This window comes from Lathyrus oleraceus, chromosome 1 (genome assembly GCF_024323335.1).
Source record: "Lathyrus oleraceus cultivar Zhongwan6 chromosome 1, CAAS_Psat_ZW6_1.0, whole genome shotgun sequence".
Taxonomy (NCBI): domain Eukaryota; kingdom Viridiplantae; phylum Streptophyta; class Magnoliopsida; order Fabales; family Fabaceae; genus Lathyrus; species Lathyrus oleraceus.
Window position 1 is genome coordinate 17596800 of NC_066579.1, and position 18105 is coordinate 17614904.

Sequence of the window (18105 nt, forward strand, 5' to 3'; positions counted from 1 at the left end):
CCCAACAGATTATTTTTTTTAACAGATTTGTTTTAATCCCTAGCCTGAGGACGATTAGCAAGTTCATATCCCCAACAAAGGTCGATTCCTACGACATTTCCCCAGGAAGTGCTTTCCTCACAGACTCTCCTCGCAGAGCCTCGCCAAGCAAAGTTTCCATAGTTGATACTTCCCCAACAAGGTCAACTTTTCAAAAAAGGCCGATTTATTTTCGGTGGCTCCCCGGTCCCGGCAGACGGATCGTTCCCCACAGAGCATTCAAGGATTGATACAGCGATCCGTTCCCTGCCAGAGTTGCTTCCCCAAGCAGATTTCTTTTTTCTTTTGCACCATGCATAACATTTGCATTTGCATTTGCATGCATATCAAACATACACATAAGCTGATAAACAGGTTCTTCAAAGCAGACTGAAAAATTACTTTACAACCAAAGTCATGAGATTCGGCCAGAGGATCAAGTGTGTGTGTGTGTGACCTAACATGAGGATCATTTCGAAGATTCAACCTGAGAATCGTTTTCCAGAGATCCAGCCTGAGGGTCATTTCGAAGATTCAGCCAGAGAGTCGACTACGAGCGTTATTTCCCCAACAAGCCAGCTGGAGGAATAGATTGACAGCTCAACAGAAAATCAACCTACAAGAGGATCCAGCCCGCAGATCGCATTTAAAAAACAAAGTCTAATCGAAGAGTCGTTATAACATGTTCTAGCCTGAAGAATATGTACGAAGCCCAAAAGTGGGATATTCTCGAAGCTGCATATCTAGCATGAAGACTGTAGATTTCGAAAGAGGGTCAACCAGCGCATGCCCCAGATGCGAGATCCTGATGATGGGAATTTATCATCAAAACAATCCAGATCTAGCCAGAAGATCAAAGTCAGGTCTAGCCCGAAGACCGAAAAATAGATAGATTCAGCCAGAGAATCAAAGAAAATAGATTCAACCAGAGAATCGAAACAATTCAGATCTAGCCAGAAGATCGAAATAGATTCAGCCAGAGAATCGAAACAATTCAGATCTAGCCAGAAGATCGAAGACAGGTCTAGCCCGAAGACCGGAAATAGATTCAGCCAGAGAATCGAAACAATTCAGATCTAGCCAGAAGATCGAAGTAGATTCAGCCAGAGAATTAAAGAAAATAGATTCAGCCAGAGAATCGAAACAAAGGAGATCTAGCTAGAAGATCGAAGTCAGGTCTAGCCCGAAGACCGGAAATAGATTCATCCAGAGAATCGAAACAATTCAGATCTAGCCAGAAGATCGAAGTAGATTCAGCCAGAGAATCAAAGAAAATAGATTCAGCCAGAGAATCGAAACAAAGGAGATCTAGCCAGAGGATCGAAGAAGATCTAGCCAGAAGATCGAAGAAGATCTAGCCAGAAGATTGAAACCGTATCCAGCCCGAGGATCAAAATTAACATCCAACCAGAGGACTAAATTGAGTATAGATTCAGCCAGAGGATCGAAACTCTAGATTAAGTCAGAAGACTGATTCAGATTCAGCCAGAGGATCGGAAGAGAAATAAATAGTGCGGTGTATTTCAGCATTTTTGTGGTATTCTCGGAGCGCAAATTTTCGGTCTGTCTTTGGTATTCAATCACAGCTCACCCTGTTTGTCTGATAAGCTGTTCGCTTTCATCCTGCTCGGGTTAGCTGATGACTGAATAGGGGCAGCTGTAACACCCCAAAATTTGCCCTCCTTATTCACACATTCATTTTTAGGTCATTTAACATTAGATACATTTCATTTCATCATGTCAATCGGGATTAGCTCCAAGAAGCTTGAACATCATCCAGGACACTTTGTGGGTTCTATTTAGATGATCAGTCAACACAAGGTAAAGACTTGAGTTACTTCCAACAGGGGTCTATTCGTCAGTCAAAACTTTAATCTTGAAGAAGCAAAGGTTTGTTCATGAGCTGTCATGCTCGCTAGGCGAAGCCCACGTGTTATGCAAAAAAAAAACGAAAAACGAAAAAAGTAAATAAATTAATTGTAGATGTTTGATTGGCTGCATTATATGGTAAAACACTAGCTGGATTCTAATGTCTTGACTGATGTCATGACATGCTGTGGAGATATTTGTTTGACTGTATTGTATGTTAGATCATCTAATTGTACTCTGATGTCTTGACTGATGTCATGACATACTTGAGTAGTATGCTGCAGGTTTATCTAATACAGGACTTACTGAATATCAAACTAGATGTTATGACATTCATCCCTGTCACCAGATACTAAGGAATAGAACAATTGGTGTTCTTCTATAACTCAGTATTTATTTTCAGTCTGTTTATCAAGGGAATAACAGACCTGGCACAAGGCCTATTGTCTGAATGTCAAACTGGATGTTATGACATTCATCATTGACAGCATATACTGAATAATAGGCAGGTTGGTTTTCTGCTACACTTCAGTATGTATCTCAGTCTGTTCTTCAGGAGGATAACAGACCTGGCATAAGGCCTATTGTGAAAATGTCAAACTGGATATCTTGACATTTATTACTGTAAGCTGATACTGAAGTATAGACTGGTTGGTCTTTTACAGTAAAACATTTTGTACAGTCTGTTTTCAAGAAAAACAGACTTAGCATATGGTCTATGATGTGGACGTCAAACTGAATGTTGTGACATTCATTCCTGACAGCATATGCTAAATTGTAGGATGGTTAGTTTTTCTATTTCAAGATTTTTCTCAGGCTATTCTTCAGGAATCCAACAGCTGATCTAAAATCCAGGAAACTAACAACTGAGCTACAATTAAGGAACCTAACAAATAGCCTATTTGTTAGCACCCTAATATGTGGAAATTAGGTTAACTTGCTTAACCTTAATTTTAGGAGCGCCTGTGTATAAAACTGAATTAGTTAATTCTGTTATGTGTGGCGTTAATTGTGGAGGTCTTGAAGACTCAATCAGAATAAACAATTTCTAAATATGGAGATATTTTAGGAACTAAATATGGAGATATTTTAGGAACTAAATATGGAGATATTTTAGGAACTAAAAGATTGAAGACCTTGATTGTAGTAGAAACTTTCTGCTGGTTTTGTAACAGCAAAGAAGAAGTTTGCTGCGATTTCTGAAGGCCCAAATCCAGTTGGGTGATTAGGTTATAAATAGCATATTGTAACCTAGTTTTTGTAAGCCTCATAGAATGAAAATTTAGGGGTGTGTGTGAGGTAAACCTCCCAACCTGTGGGAAGGTTACCATGTGTTTCTCAGTGTTCAAAGCTGAGAGTATTTGTAACTCAAAGCCTGTAGGCAAGAGTTGTTATGGTCTTGAACGAAGCTGTGAAGCAAGTTCAAGTTGTTTAGCATTACATTGTAATTGTAGTGATAGGAATGGAAACTGGAGGTTTCTATCTAGGAGTTCCTAGGTATAGATTGCATTGGGTAGGGATTAAGTGAAGAGTTGTAAACGGGGGAGTTTAACTCTGAATTAATACTGCTGATAGTGGATCTTCTTCCTGGCTTGGTATGCCCCCAGACGTAGGTGTGTGTGACACCGAACTGGGTTAACAATTACTTGTGTTTTTACCTTCTGCACTTTATAATTCTGTCCGTTATAAAATAAGGTCAACCGGTAATGCTGTAACAGGAGATGTTCAAATCAATGTTGAGACATCATGCTGATAATTGTGCAGGCTCAACAGAAGTAAGTGCTATGTTTGATCTCTGTTGTGTCTTTGTACCAGATGGACAGAACTGGGTGTTCTTCCATTCTATGGTGATATAGTAGCAGATGTTGTGACATCTGTGAATGTGTGCATATTAGTACTAGGTTTTAATTTGTATAACTGTCTTGCTGTATTAGTAACAATGTTAGATCAGATGTCATTACTTGGAGTAGAACATCTAAACTCTGACTACACCAGAATTTCAAATGGTATCAGAGCGGGCATCCTGTTCTGTTTTTGGATGAGATCCATGGGTGATACTTTCTGGTATCTTGCAAGGAGTTATGCTAGTACTGATGTTGGAACCTGTGGAAGGTTTTGTGATTTCCCTGAATGGTCCCTTAAAGTAGGTGGATGGACTATTCATGACAGGAACTGTGTGTACCTGTCTCTGGAGGTTGGCAATTGGCTTTTGTGTGGGACAGCTGTGCTAGTATTGAATCATCTTCAAACTTGGTATGTTCTTGGAGGCTAATCTGGTGAATTGTGTGTTCATAGGTTGAGTTGTATTATGATTTTCGCTGCATAATACCTGGCAAAACTCAAACTCTGATGTAGTTTCCCCTCATGTGGATGAAACATAATCTACTGAAGATGTCAAAGATACTTGAGTCTCCTCAAGTCCACTCATCATGACGTTCTCACTTCAGGATGGTAAGAATCACCTGATCACTGATTCTTTTATTCTCTTGGGTAGTGCATATGAAGACCTTGAAGACTTTCAAGGAGGGTTTGTTCCAAGCAGGTGGAACTAATGTTCTATGGGATGTTAGAACATGCTGTTCAACAAGTATGCACCTACTGGTTGAAGAGCAGATGTTTTTAGGCATCAAACAAAGAGATACTTTTGTTTGGAACCTACTCCTGACCTGGAAGAGGAGACATATGTGTATGCTAAGTTGACAAGGGTAGGGTCAACTGTGTGTATGCTCAAGAAGGTCACTTTTAGGAGTCTGATCTCTAGAAGTGGAGCTGGTTGAGATGTGACATTGTGCAATCCCTGCTGTGTGCCTTATTCTTGTAGATTGATCAGGGTTGGATAGTTGTTCCCTGGAGTACTATGTTGTGTTGGAAGACAAGTCCCTTGGATGTTAGAAGTCAATAATGGGGTAACCTGACTGATATTTCATTTAAGAGGATTGGGACCATGAATCTTGCTATTCAAACACCACGCTCAGAAGTGGCAGTTCTTTCAAGGAGTGAGAATATGAAGATTCAGTGGTTGGTTGAGGTAGTATGCTCTGGCAATGCATATCTATTATTAACTGGTGTTGTTTTGTTGTCACTAGTACTTATGGTCAGCTGGAGTCTGATTGGTGTGATTGAAGTATGTATAGGTATAACTCATAGAGTTAGTTGCCATTGGTAGGGATGGTGTATGTCATGTTGAGACCATTGTGTACAATGCATGGATATTGGTGTCGAGTTTCCATGATTTTTAATTTGAGGGGAAGTTTTGGTTAACCTCCTCACGTTTGGTCAGCCTATGGTCTGGTTGGCTGTTGACCTGTGTCACATGGGTTCTGGTTGTTGTGTGACACATCTGCAAGGAAGGATTCATCTCTCTCTCATTCCTAAGGGTGAATCTAATTTGGAAAGATTCTCAAGACTGTTGAGGTGCTTGCAAGCAGAAGATGTTGACACAAGAAGACTATTTTCAAAATATTCTTATGGTGGAAGTATCTGAAAGGATAATTAGGAAAGGATTTAAGATCAATGTCTACTTGTGCCAAGTACAAGTATTTAATTGATTATCCTTGGAGCTCAAGATAACTGATGCTCTTAAAGATGTTGGAACATCTCTTCTTCAAGACCCTGTGCAGAATCACAGGAAAGATAGTACATTGGTTTATGATCTATCTCTTTGGTGGCAGCAAAAGCATATGATCTCTGAAAAGGTTTCCTGGCAAGAAACATGTTCAGCCTTGGTGTGTACAAGAAGAAGACATCATAGTCTTGATGGTGGTTACTTGGATCAGTTTATTTCTGATCTAGGTAAGGAAGTGCATTGGCTAATGCACACTGTGGAGTTAAGAACAAGTGGCAGCATTCTTGACATCATGGAAACAGCCTTGCTTTAGGAAGTGGAATCCTTGGTATAGCTGAAGGGTTAGTTTCTAACTGGTCCTTCTGAAGACTCATGCATCAGAGTGTCTGATGTCTTTGGAGAAGAAGCAGGGATTCATCAAGGTGTGAGCTTGGATGACTTAACTGCAAACCTGCAGGATGGAGGTTGTTTACTCAAACTTGGTTCCACAATCAAGTCTATGAGAGCGTTGAACTCTTGTTCTATGTAGGGAGGAAGTTCTTTCAAGTGGCAGAAGAAGGAGCTGAATTCAACAGCTAGATGTTAAAACACAATGTTGTGACATTTGGTTCAACATCAGAATCTTAGTTGGTGAAGTGACACATCAACTTAAGATAGAAGGGTCTACAGAGTTGTAGATTGGGTACTTCAAAAAGATCGTTCTCATTGCAGTTCTTTGGAGTTTCTGGATGGAAAAGATGTTACATGCTCATGTCTTAGAGAATCTAAGTCTTGTTTAACATGTAGCTTGAAGTTCAAGTCTCACTTGGAAGGTCATAATATCTTTGGGAGAAGTCTGATAAACGTGGAGAGGTCAATAAGTGGCATTTGACTTTTTCATATGAGAATTCATGAAGGAGGTAATCAACCAGTGGCATTTGGTCCATCTCAGAAGTGAGTTCGAAGAATCAAGATAATCAACATATGGCAGCTGATTATTCTTGAGGAAAGTCTGAGACAAACTACGTTTGAGCAGAAAAGTAGTAAGTTGAAGACAAAAGGAGGTGTTTTCTATTCATCTCTTGGAGCTTGTGGTAGGAGTTCTGAGCTATCTATGGAAGATTATCTCTTGTAATGGGATGAGAATGTATATGTCCCAATTTATGTCTGGGTTCTCTTGGATCAAGCTGGTGACTCAGTGATATCTGAAGATTATCAGATGGTGTTCTTTGTTATGTTGTGAAGGATGTCCTAACTAATGTTAGAACATTTTGTGAAGTGGTTTTCTGTTCTGGTTGGAAGAGAGATTGACACAGAGTGTGGATGTGTTCAGCCAAAAGGGTTGAACAGAGGGTGTGCTCTTGAAGACATGAAGATGCGTCTTATGTTTTCCATTCATCAAGTGGTCTGGGTTCTCTTTGAATCAGGATGTATGTGAAGGTCCAACTTTGGGGTGTTGGATATGTTCATGTGTGATCTCCAAGTTTCAAGAGGAGAGTTGGTTGTTCATGACAGGAGGAGTTCTGTCTTTGTGCTGCAAGTAATCATCAAGCTTGTGGTCTATGTGTTCTCAGATAACAAGGTATGGCACCTTGTTAGTTATTGGGATGATGTGGTGTGTGTCAAGGCTGAGTGAGCAGAAGAATGTCTGACCGAATGTCATGACATTGCCTTGGACAATATTGTTATTTCCTTCTGAAACTTACAGTCATAAGGAAATATGGATGTGGTGTGTCTCATTATGATATATTAGAATGAGCCTGTGTGTTACAGTTGTGTGGTACAGGGGGAGTAACCATCTACTGTTGTTTGTGATTTTGGTTGTAGTGGTGCTAGATGTCAAGCTACCACTGGAGTTCAAGAAAGTGTTCATGCAGGAGTGGTTCAAGATGTCAGACTCAAAGTCATGGAATCTGATATGGGTGTACCTGCTGTGAAGCAAGAGTGTGTGTCTACTTAATCAAAGCTGTGAAGCAAGATCAAGTGGGTGGTGCCTTGATCTAAGCTGTAAATCAAGATCAAGAGGGGGTATTCTTGATTGAAGCTTTGAAGTAAAATCAAGATTTTAAGTGCTGCTTTGGCAACATTTTTGACAAAAAGGGGGAGTAACACCTGTACCCCAGGACAACAGATTCTTTGCTATGTGCTTGAACAAATATTGAAGATCCTCTAATCCAGAGGTTGTGCTGCTGTTAGAAGTTTTTATTTAACTTCTGTATCTGTGTGAGTGTGCTGCTACTCTGAGTGTATTAGCTGGGTTAATTTCCTGCTAGATGAGTGTTTTCCGCTGCTATGGACTCTGTTGTGAGACCAAAGTGTTTTAGCGAAAAATTTGCCAAAGGGGGAGTTTGTAGATGTTTGATTGGCTGCATTATATGGTAAAACACTAGCTGGATTCTAATGTCTTGACTGATGTCATGACATGCTGTGGAGATATTTGTTTGACTGCATTGTGTGTTAGATCATCTAACTGTACTCTGATGTCTTGACTGATGTCATGACATACTTGAGTAGTATGCTGCAGGTTTAGCTAATACAGGACTTACTGAATATCAAACTAGATGTTATGACATTCATCCCTGTCAGCAGATACTAAGGAATAGAACAATTGGTGTTCTTCTATAACTCAGTATTTATTTTCAGTCTGTTTATCAAGGGAATAACAGACCTGGCACAAGGCCTACTGTCTGAATGTCAAACTGGATGTTATGACATTCATCATTGACAGCATATACTGAATAATAGGCAGGTTGGTTTTCTGCTACACTTCAGTATGTATCTCAGTCTGTTCTTCAGGAGGATAACAGACCTGGCATAAGGCCTATTGTGAAAATGTCAAACTGGATGTCTTGACATTTATTACTGTAAGCTGATACTGAAGTATAGACTGGTTGGTCTTTTACAGTACAACATTTTGTACAGTCTGTTTTCAAGGAAAACAGACTTAGCATATGGTCTATGATGTGGACGTCAAACTGAATGTTGTGACATTCATTCCTGATAGCATATGCTAAATTGTAGGATGGTTAGTTTTTCTATTTCAAGATTTTTCTCAGGCTATTCTTCAGGAATTCAACAGCTGATCTAAAATCCAGGAAACTAACAACTGAGCTACAATTAAGGAACCTAACAAATAGCCTATTTGTTAGCACCCTAATATGTGGAACTTAGGTTAACTTGCTTAACCTTAATTTTAGGAGCACCTGTGTATAAAACTGAATTAGTTAATTCTGTTATGTGTGGCGTTAATTGTGGAGGTCTTGAAGACTCAATCAGAATAAACAATTTCTAAATATGGAGATATTTTAGGAACTAAATATGGAGATATTTTAGGAACTAAATATGGATATATTTTAGGAACTAAATATGGAGATATTTTAGGAACTAAATATGTAGATATTTTAGGAACTAAAAGATTGAAGACCTTGATTGTAGCAGAAACTTTCTGCTGGTTTTGTAACAGCAAAGAAGAAGTTTGCTGCGATTTCTGAAGGCCCAAATCCAGTTGGGTGATTGGGTTATAAATAGCATATTGTAACCTAGTTTTGTAAGCCTCATAGAATGAAAATTTAGGGGTGTGTGTGAGGTAAACCTCCCAACCTGTGGGAAGGTTACCATGTGTTTCTCAGTGTTCAAAGCTGAGAGTATTTGTAACTCAAAGCCTGTAGGCAAGAGTTGTTATGGTCTTGAACGAAGCTGTGAAGCAAGTTCAAGTTGTTTAGCATTACATTGTAATTGTAGTGATAGGAATGGAAACTGGAGGTTTCTATCTAGGAGTTCCTAGGTATAGATTGCATTGGGTAGGGATTAAGTGAAGAGTTGTAAACGGGGGAGTTTAACTCTGAATTAATACTGCTGATAGTGGATCTTCTTTCTGGCTTGGTATGCCCCCAGACGTAGGTGTGTGTGACACCGAACTGGGTTAACAATTACTTGTGTTTTTACCTTCTGCACCTTATAATTCTGTCCGTTATAAAATAAGGTCAACCGGTAATGCTGTAACAGGTGATGTTCAAATCAATGTTGAGACATCATGCTGATAACTGTGCAGGCTCAACAGAAGTAAGTGCTAGTTTTGATCTCTGCTGTGTATTTGTACCAGATGGACAGAACTGGGTGTTCTTCCATTCTATGGTGATATAGTAGCAGATGTCGTGACATCTGTGAATGTGTGCATATCAGTACTAGGTTTTAATTTGTATAACTGTCTTGTTGTATTAGTAACAATGTTAGATCAGATGTCATTACTTGGAGTAGAACATCTAAACTCTGACTACACCAGAATTTCATTAATTAAATAAATAAATAAATAAAATATAATAGAAAAATCCTGGACTTGGACCTCTCTCATTTGAGCCCACAAAGCCATGAAAATCAGGTTATAAAAGAGGGAGAACAGACAGAAAAAGGAAGGGAAGCAAAACACTCTGAGGTTTCATTGAAACAAAATCCTGGACAAAACCTAGAGAGAAACCTAGACAGAGAGAGTGAGAATTAATCTGCAGCAACCTCCAGGAAACTCTGAAAGGTTCATTCTGACTCACACACTTTCAGCTCAAGCAAACCCTAATATTGGTTTGCAAATCCAGCCGTGCCATTTGATTTCAACCGATCTCTCCAATCAGGTTTGCCCTTATTCCCATTACCTTTGTGCTATGAAGTTGAATACTCTGAATGTTTGAGGTATGATGAATGAATTTCTTTAGGTTTTTGCCCATAGGTTCATAATTATGTATGAATGTATAAATAATGCCTTGAATGCTTAATCGTTTAATTTCTGAAGTGTATGCCACAGGGTTTGAGGTTTCTGAAACCATATTGTTATCCATGAAAAAAATGCTTATCGTGTTTCACTAACCCTTTTGTTGAGTTTTTGTGAGGGCTCACATACTCTTGTAGGGATAGCTTGCCTGGTGTTCCACTTTATTTGTGGGATACCACCTGGAGGTTTATTCCGATTACCTGTACTGACTCACTTTCTTTGATGGTGTTTAGCTTGGAAGGATCCCTGGGTTTCCCATTCCTCTAATTGTTGTTACTTCGGATCTTTATCCGCGTGGTACTTTTACATTTTTCCCGCATTTTACTGTTTTCCTAGCTGGAAGACCTCGATAGGAGGCAATGTTTTTGTGTGTTTATTTTTTTTACAGGTTCCTTCGTCCAGGACTCCTTTTGCATGCGCGTTCCTAAAACGCAAACATTTCATTGATTTTTCTTCTCCTAAGAACAATTACTCCTTCTACTACAGGCGAGTAAGTCTCCCAAGGTCGACATCCGGTAGATTGCGTAGTAACGTCGTTCGTCCAAAACCCAATCCGTAACCCCGTAGTTAGCCGAACTACGGCTTGCTCTGATTCTCATTCCAGATGAGATACGTAGGCATAAGACGCGATGTCTTACCGAGCACAATTACCCTTAATCCCTAGGTAGCCGAGCTATGGAGACTCTGATTCTCATATTCAGATGAGATACGTATGCAGTGGATGTGACATCCGTGCGAGTCATTTTCTTTTGACCCTTTTTTTTAGTAAATAACACATTAGATAAACCCACACCCTTTAGACAAGAACTACAAAAGTGGATCCCGTAGAGTACTACAGATGCGTAGGGGTGCTAATACATTCTCTTCGCATAATCGACTCCCGAACCCAAGATTTGGTTGCGAGACCCTGTCTTGTCCTTTCCTTTTTCCAGGTTTACTTCGAGCGTTTCCTTTCCCTCCTTTGGGATAAATAACGCACGGTGGCGACTCTCCTGTCTTTCTTCGCCGGTTTTTTTTTTTTTTCGCATTCCATTTTTCAGGTTGCGAGACCTAGGTATGAAGTATAGATTGAAGTAATGAACTATCCTCCTAGTCGTTATGCTTGATCTATCCTCTTTTCCTTTTTTGTGTGGCATGGCTTTAGGAGAATGATTTACATATCATTTCTTTATCATGTATTAACATAAACTTTATTATTGATCGGCCTCAGATAGTTGTGACTTCTACATAAGTCCAATTATGATTGCTTAATATAGCATTAAGTTTGTCCCGAAAGTAAGTAATTTTATAAGTGAGATTGTAAATCTCCTACTCTTCATGGTATTGTGTGCAAATATTGCTTTCCTTTTCATTTATGAGAGCTAGTGGCATAGTTGTTGATTTTATCCAAGTCGAAGTTCTTCTCATAAGTGATTTAGAGGTCCATATTTTCATACTTGTGGGTGAATATTTGAGTGTTCTCTAAAAGAGGACAAAACCATCTTTCATTTTAATCATTAACACTTACTAACATATTATTGTATTAAATTTATCTTAATGTCATTTATATTATGCCATTTACTTTATGCTTTTATTTTAGCATCTCATATCATATTTTCTCTTTGACCACTTGGACATTTGTTTATGATTATGCTCTTTTTCCTTTGTCCATTTGGACTTCTTTTTCTTTTAAGACATTAATAAAGAAAAAAACTCTAAAGGTTTGGTTCTCTTGATTCATGGACTTATGGTTACTATCCTTAGCATTGTTGTGGAGTTATGTATTTAAGACTAAGATCTTGACCCTTGCTTTGGGAGTTTGTGATTTGAGACCTTGTGATTCATCTGATACCTATGACTTTGAACTTCTCTATAAAGACTTGGTTTGGTTACTTTGATTTCATCTGATGCATAATCATTCTTTGCTTATTTGGGCTTGCTTAAGGCTTAATCCAAATGAGGGAATTCTTGCTTGACTTATGTCATAAAGCTTTCTATCTCTTGGTTAGATCTTTCCTCCCTAACTTTTACTTCTTCCTTTAGGATAGTCTCTTCTTCTTCTCCCTTTCTTTAATTTTCAAAATCTTCTTTCTTTTTTTTAAAACCTTCTTGTTTTTAAACTTGAATCATTTTTCTCAATAAACCTTGACTTTTGTCATGTGATTTTTCAAAACCTTTTTTTAATAAATGCTAATCCATCCTAAGCATATTCATACCAATTTCAAAATACTTAAAAAATGCATAACTCATTCAAATCATTTTGTGCCCTTGGTGCACTTTTCCTTTTGAAACTTATTTCTCAAAGATTAGACATGAGTCATTTCCATATTTGAGATATAATTCTCCTCTCCCCATAGTATTGATGATAATTCTTTTCCATTTGTGAGAGCTAGTGGCATACTTGTTGATCCTTATCCAAGTTGGAGCCTTTCTGATGATGATGCAAAGTTCTCATACTTATGGGTGACTAGTTGAGTATTCTTCTTTAAATGACAAAATGTATTTTCATTAAAAATTCATCAAAAAAAACATCTTTTGTTATTTTTACCATGAACTACGAGGTTTTGATCCTATATCGCACTTTGTTGGTATGTAGGCATGAAACTCCAAAAGTCTTGGCAAACATACAAAAAAAAATTGAAAAACATTTCTCTTCTAATCTCTCCAATATTTTGCAAACAACACCTTTTTCAAACGAAAACGTACATACTTTCAAAGAGGTTTCCATGGAGTACCATGGATGTTTAGGGTGCTAACACCTTCCCTTTGCATAATCAACCTGTGGACCCTTATCTCTTTTTATTAGTTTTGTTTTAAAACTTATTTGGGTTTTGTTCGTACTTTTTCCCTTTTCCTTTGGAAATAATAAAAGTGTGGTGGAGACTCTTTCTTTATGAGTTAAGGTAATCAATAACTTAATCTCAAATATTTTACTGCTAAAGAAAAGTGGCGACTCTGTTGGGGAGTAGTCCTAAGTGGGTTTAACCTATCTTTGTTTATCTATGTATATTATGTTTGTTGTTGTTTGTTATTGCTTGTTCTGTCTGGTGCTTGGTGATTTCTGTATGGTGAGATAAGTCATATACTCGTACTTGAGTGCTCTTATGATAGGAGGGTAGTATAGTCTTGTTTGGCTTACGCGGATTTAATCCTTAATAAGCTGACTTGAGATCCCCCGCTCAGTGGAGGCCCCTTTGGGATTACTGATGACATGCAAGTAATCGTAATTGGAATTACTTTTTCCGACCTGGGAGCCCGAGAAGCTAAGGAACTTAGGACCCTTAACCCATCTTGGCCTTTTAGAACGTAGGGCAGTGTCTATTCTGGTGTAGACTTGAATTATTTGTTACACGATACTACACTCGGACGAGTTTCTCTTAAGAATATTATTGGTTCGCGAGTATTCGTTTAAATCGATAATATCCAAAACATGGAACAATGACTATGGGAACTTTTTAGAACCTTGTTCTACCGACGATTATACCCTTAGTACATAAATTGTGGGTTGGTTCTTAGCCTTGGCTCCTCGCTCGTGACTTCGAACCTTTGGATTTCGTTTGTGTGCCTTGTGTGATCTTGTTTGTGGTTGTTGCATCATGCATTCATTACATTCATGAGAAATTTTCTCAAACTTCAAGGAACTTAGAGATTCTCTTTGCAAAAATCGCAGATATTTTGATTATGGATATTGGAAGAAGGCATATGTAACACCCACATATAATGTATGTCTAGAATACATATTATACATTGTGTATTACTGGTACTGAAATACATAAGTGCCTAGTGGAAATAGAGTACATATTACATGCCCAAATTAAAACACTACTTGGCACTAAATATACACAAAGGTGCCCAAAATAAAACTAGGAACTAGATAATTGTAGAATGATCTCTAAAAATATCTACACAGCGGAAAAGTCATCCAAAACATTAGATAAGCAAGGGCATCATGCTATCTTGTCGTTATCCTTTTCCTGATCGGAACTACCTGAAAAATACTCAACAAAATGGGGTGAGATGATAATCCCAGTGGGTTCCCTATCTTATAGGTTCACTCGGCTCTATAGGGTTTTCTAATCAATATCCAACTTAAGTCAACAAGGGAAGGAAGACTTAAGTGATGGGGAAAAGTATCGCAATGTATGAAGACATGCTCCTGAGTTCTCACAACTCAAATAAGTCACTATTCATATTAACGAAACATCAATCCCTGAGCGGACCTACGTCTAGGGCAAGCTCAGTTCATGCATGCTCGTATCATTCGACTTTCGCTATGGATATTGGGTCCTCTATGAGTCTCAAGCTCAACCCAAGCGATTGTCACACGTATGGGACTCTAACCCACTTAGGGAATCTTTCACTGTATGGGCCTCTAACCCACTTAGGTGTCCACCTATCCCCCATGTCCGCCATGGTTGGGGCTCAAACCTAATTAAGGCACGAACCATTGGAGTCACATCTCATTGCTTACTCATCTAAGCATCTCAATTAAGGGTGTACAATATCAAGGGTGAAACATTCTGAATATGTGATTAATTCCTCAAAACATAACTGGATTCATGTATCACAAGTTGACCTCATTCACCTATAATATACAATAACAACACATGTTCCATACAAAGCGTCTCACTCTCGACTATAGCAACCATCCATTCACAACCCTCACATAGGTGTCGTATGAATGAATGTCGTTTCCTAATGTTATCTAAGGTTTATGTCTAACTTATAGCCTAAAATGATCACTAGGTTAACTCACTTGATTCAACATGTAATTCTCACATTTAACATTGATTCAATACAAGTATAACGTGATAAGTGATTGATAGTTGATGCAATACATTTAGGAACATCAAAAAAATGAAATTTGGAGGTTTAGGCATGAGCCAATCGATTGGTTAGGGAGGCCCAATCGATTGGTCTATCTCACATTTCTGTTTTTCAAAGATTGCAAAGGATCAATCGATTGGGGTCTGAGTGTCAATCGATTGACAACTGAACAAAATTCTAATTTTCAAAGTCAGTAAGTTCATGCAATCGATTGGAGTCCCATGTCAATCGATTGGTTCCTATAAAATTTCATTTTCTTCAATACAAAAAGACAATATAATTGATTGTCACTAAGGGCCAATCGATTGGTCCCAAACATTTTTCACTTCTTCATAACTCAGAAAGCCCGTTCAACCAATTGGTCTGGAAAAAGTTCAAGAACCAATCGAATGGTCCCTACACAAACGAAATAGTTTTTCAAAAAGACAATACAATTGATTGTCACAACAACATAGTTTTTCAACCTGCATAGTATTTGTTTCATTTCTAGCAACCAATCTCTTATCATGATTATAAAAACACATCAAGAACACTTTACCACATGTATATTCTTAATCTCCCCAACAATCATGAACACAATCAAAGCAACAACCACATCATTATATCACAAGAATCTAACAAATACAAGAACACATATAGAAGCATCGTCAATGGAGATTCACATGATTCATGGAGAAACTCATCATAATATCATTTATCATACTATCAATTCCATGGTTCATCAAATCCTAACTTCTAAATCTAAAGTGCTACCTAGAACCCACATTAGGAATGGAAGAGGAGATTGAAGAAGATGATGAGATGAGATGGTGATGAAGTGATGATGATGGATTCCAAGTTTTTCTCCTCCTTCTTCTCTCCACTATCTTTCTTCATTATTCTCTCCACTAGCTTGCTTACTTCTTCTCTCCACTAGCTTTCTTCCTTCTTTTCTCCACTAGCTTTTCTGATACATAGAGAAAATGGAGTAGTACAAGGTTGGTGGGTATTGGATATAAACATGTGGCCACCATTTGCCACTAGGATTATATGGTTAGAAAAGATTATTAGTAGTAACAAATATTCCAAGTGATACTACACTTTTAATATTTGTTCTACTAGAGAAATTGACCCATTATTAGTGTTACCAAAATGTCCCAATTAATAAAATGTCAGACCCAAATAATATTAATTAAGTCAATATGAATTCACTATTTACTCTATTTATCCCAACTGATAACTTTTAGAGCATACAAGAACTCAATTGATCTCAATTAATAGGAATTTGAGTATTTAAGGGAATACAGGGTATTACATCCCCCCCCCTGAAAATAAAATTCGTCCCCGAATTTAAGTATTACCTGGAAGAGATGAGGGTAAACTTCTCGCATTTCAGACTCTAGTTCCCAGGTAGCATCGCTCGAATGTGATCCATCCCACCGAACCTTAACAAGAGGGATATCGTTATTTCTCAATACCCTAGTTTCCTGTCCTAAAATACGACTTGGTTGAGGTTCGAAGGTTAGGTATGCTTCTACTTCCACTGAATATGGAAGAATAGGCTGGAGAGAATCTGGAATGAACTTTCGAAGTTGAGATACATGAAAAACATCATGCATCTCTGATAAAGAAGGTGGTAAGGTTAATCTGTAAGCTACTTCACCAATCCTCTCTATAATCTGGTATGGTCCTATGTATCTCGGACTTAACTTCCATGACTTAAACAGTCCCTTCAGTCTCAATCTCTGGGTCACCTTTAACAATACATGACCATCTTCATTAAATTTGAATAGTCTTCCTCGATTATCTGCGTATCTCTTTTGGATATCTTGTGCTTTCTTTATCTTATCACGAACCATCCTTATCTTTTCTGTAGTTTCTTGAATAATCTCCGGTCCTAAAATTCTTTCTTCACCAACTTCTGTCCAACACAAATGTGTTCTACATTTCCGTCCATACAAGGCTTCATAAGGGGCCATCCTGATACTTGCATGGTAACTATTGTTGTATGTCAATTCAATCAATGGTAAGAGATCTTTCCAATTTCCTCCAGTTTCTGTATCGTCCTCTCAGTCTGACCATCCGTCTGAGGATGATTAGACATACTCAAACACAACTTCAATCCCATAGCTTGTTAAAATGCTCTCCAAAATCTTGAAGTAAACTTTGGATCTCTATCAGACACAATACTAATTGGAACACCATGCAGTCTTACAATTTCTAAAATGAACAACCGTGCAAGATGACTTGCCTTATAAGTAGTTTTCACGGCCAAGAAGTGTGCGGACTTAGTTAACCGATCCACAATCACCCTTATTGAATCATAACCACCTTGGGTCCGAGGTAATCCTACTGCAAAATCCATTTAAATACTATCCCATTTCCAAACTGGAATCTCTAAGGATCGCAATAAACCAACTAGCTTCTGATGTTGAATCTTTACTTGCTGGCACACTATGCATTCCGACACATACTCTGCAATATCCTTTTTCATTCCAGGCCACCAGTAGTCGTTCTTTAAGTCTTGATAAATCTTCGATGAACCTGGAAGTATGGCAAACGCCCCCTTGTGGGCTTCCTCTAAAACTTTTATTTTCAGTTTGACATCATTCGGAACATAAACCCTTTGATTAAAAATAACAACTCCATCTGGTGATTAAGTCAAACCTGGTTGAGTCGACATCTCTTACAACTTCTCATCTATCATTTGTTCTTGCTGGATTTCTTCCTTTAGGTTAGAAGTAACATTCAAATTTCCCATTATCACACCATTCTGCGTCCAATTAAACTGAAGATTAAGATCTCAGAACTTTTCCAACAATGCATATTCTAACATCATCAACTCAGCTTTATGCATCTCTTACCGACTTAAGGCATATGCAACCTTATTCGCTTTCCCTGGGTGATACTTAAGCTCAAAATCAAAATCTTTCAAATACTCCATCCATCTCCTCTGTCTCATGTTCAACTCTTTCTGGTCAAATAAGCATTTTAAACTCTTATGGTCACTAAACATCTCAAAACTTACTCCATACAAGTAATTTCACCATACCTTTAATGTAAAAACAACATCAGCTAATTCAAGATCATGAGTTGGATAGTTCTCTTCATGAGTCTTCAACTGACG

The 18105-nt window shown here is 38.2% G+C and overlaps 1 protein-coding gene across 1 annotated transcript; it reads right to left on the reverse strand.

The window, feature by feature from the left end:
• Nucleotides 1-15895: 15895 nt before the first annotated feature.
• LOC127087645 (uncharacterized) lies at nucleotides 15896-16957 on the reverse strand. Its single transcript, XM_051028567.1, has 2 exons — nucleotides 16340-16957; nucleotides 15896-16018 (listed from the first exon to the last, which is right to left on the reverse strand). Exons 1-2 carry the CDS (start codon nucleotides 16955-16957, stop codon nucleotides 15896-15898), a joined length of 741 nt encoding a protein of 246 aa, XP_050884524.1.
• Nucleotides 16958-18105: the final 1148 nt, after the last annotated feature.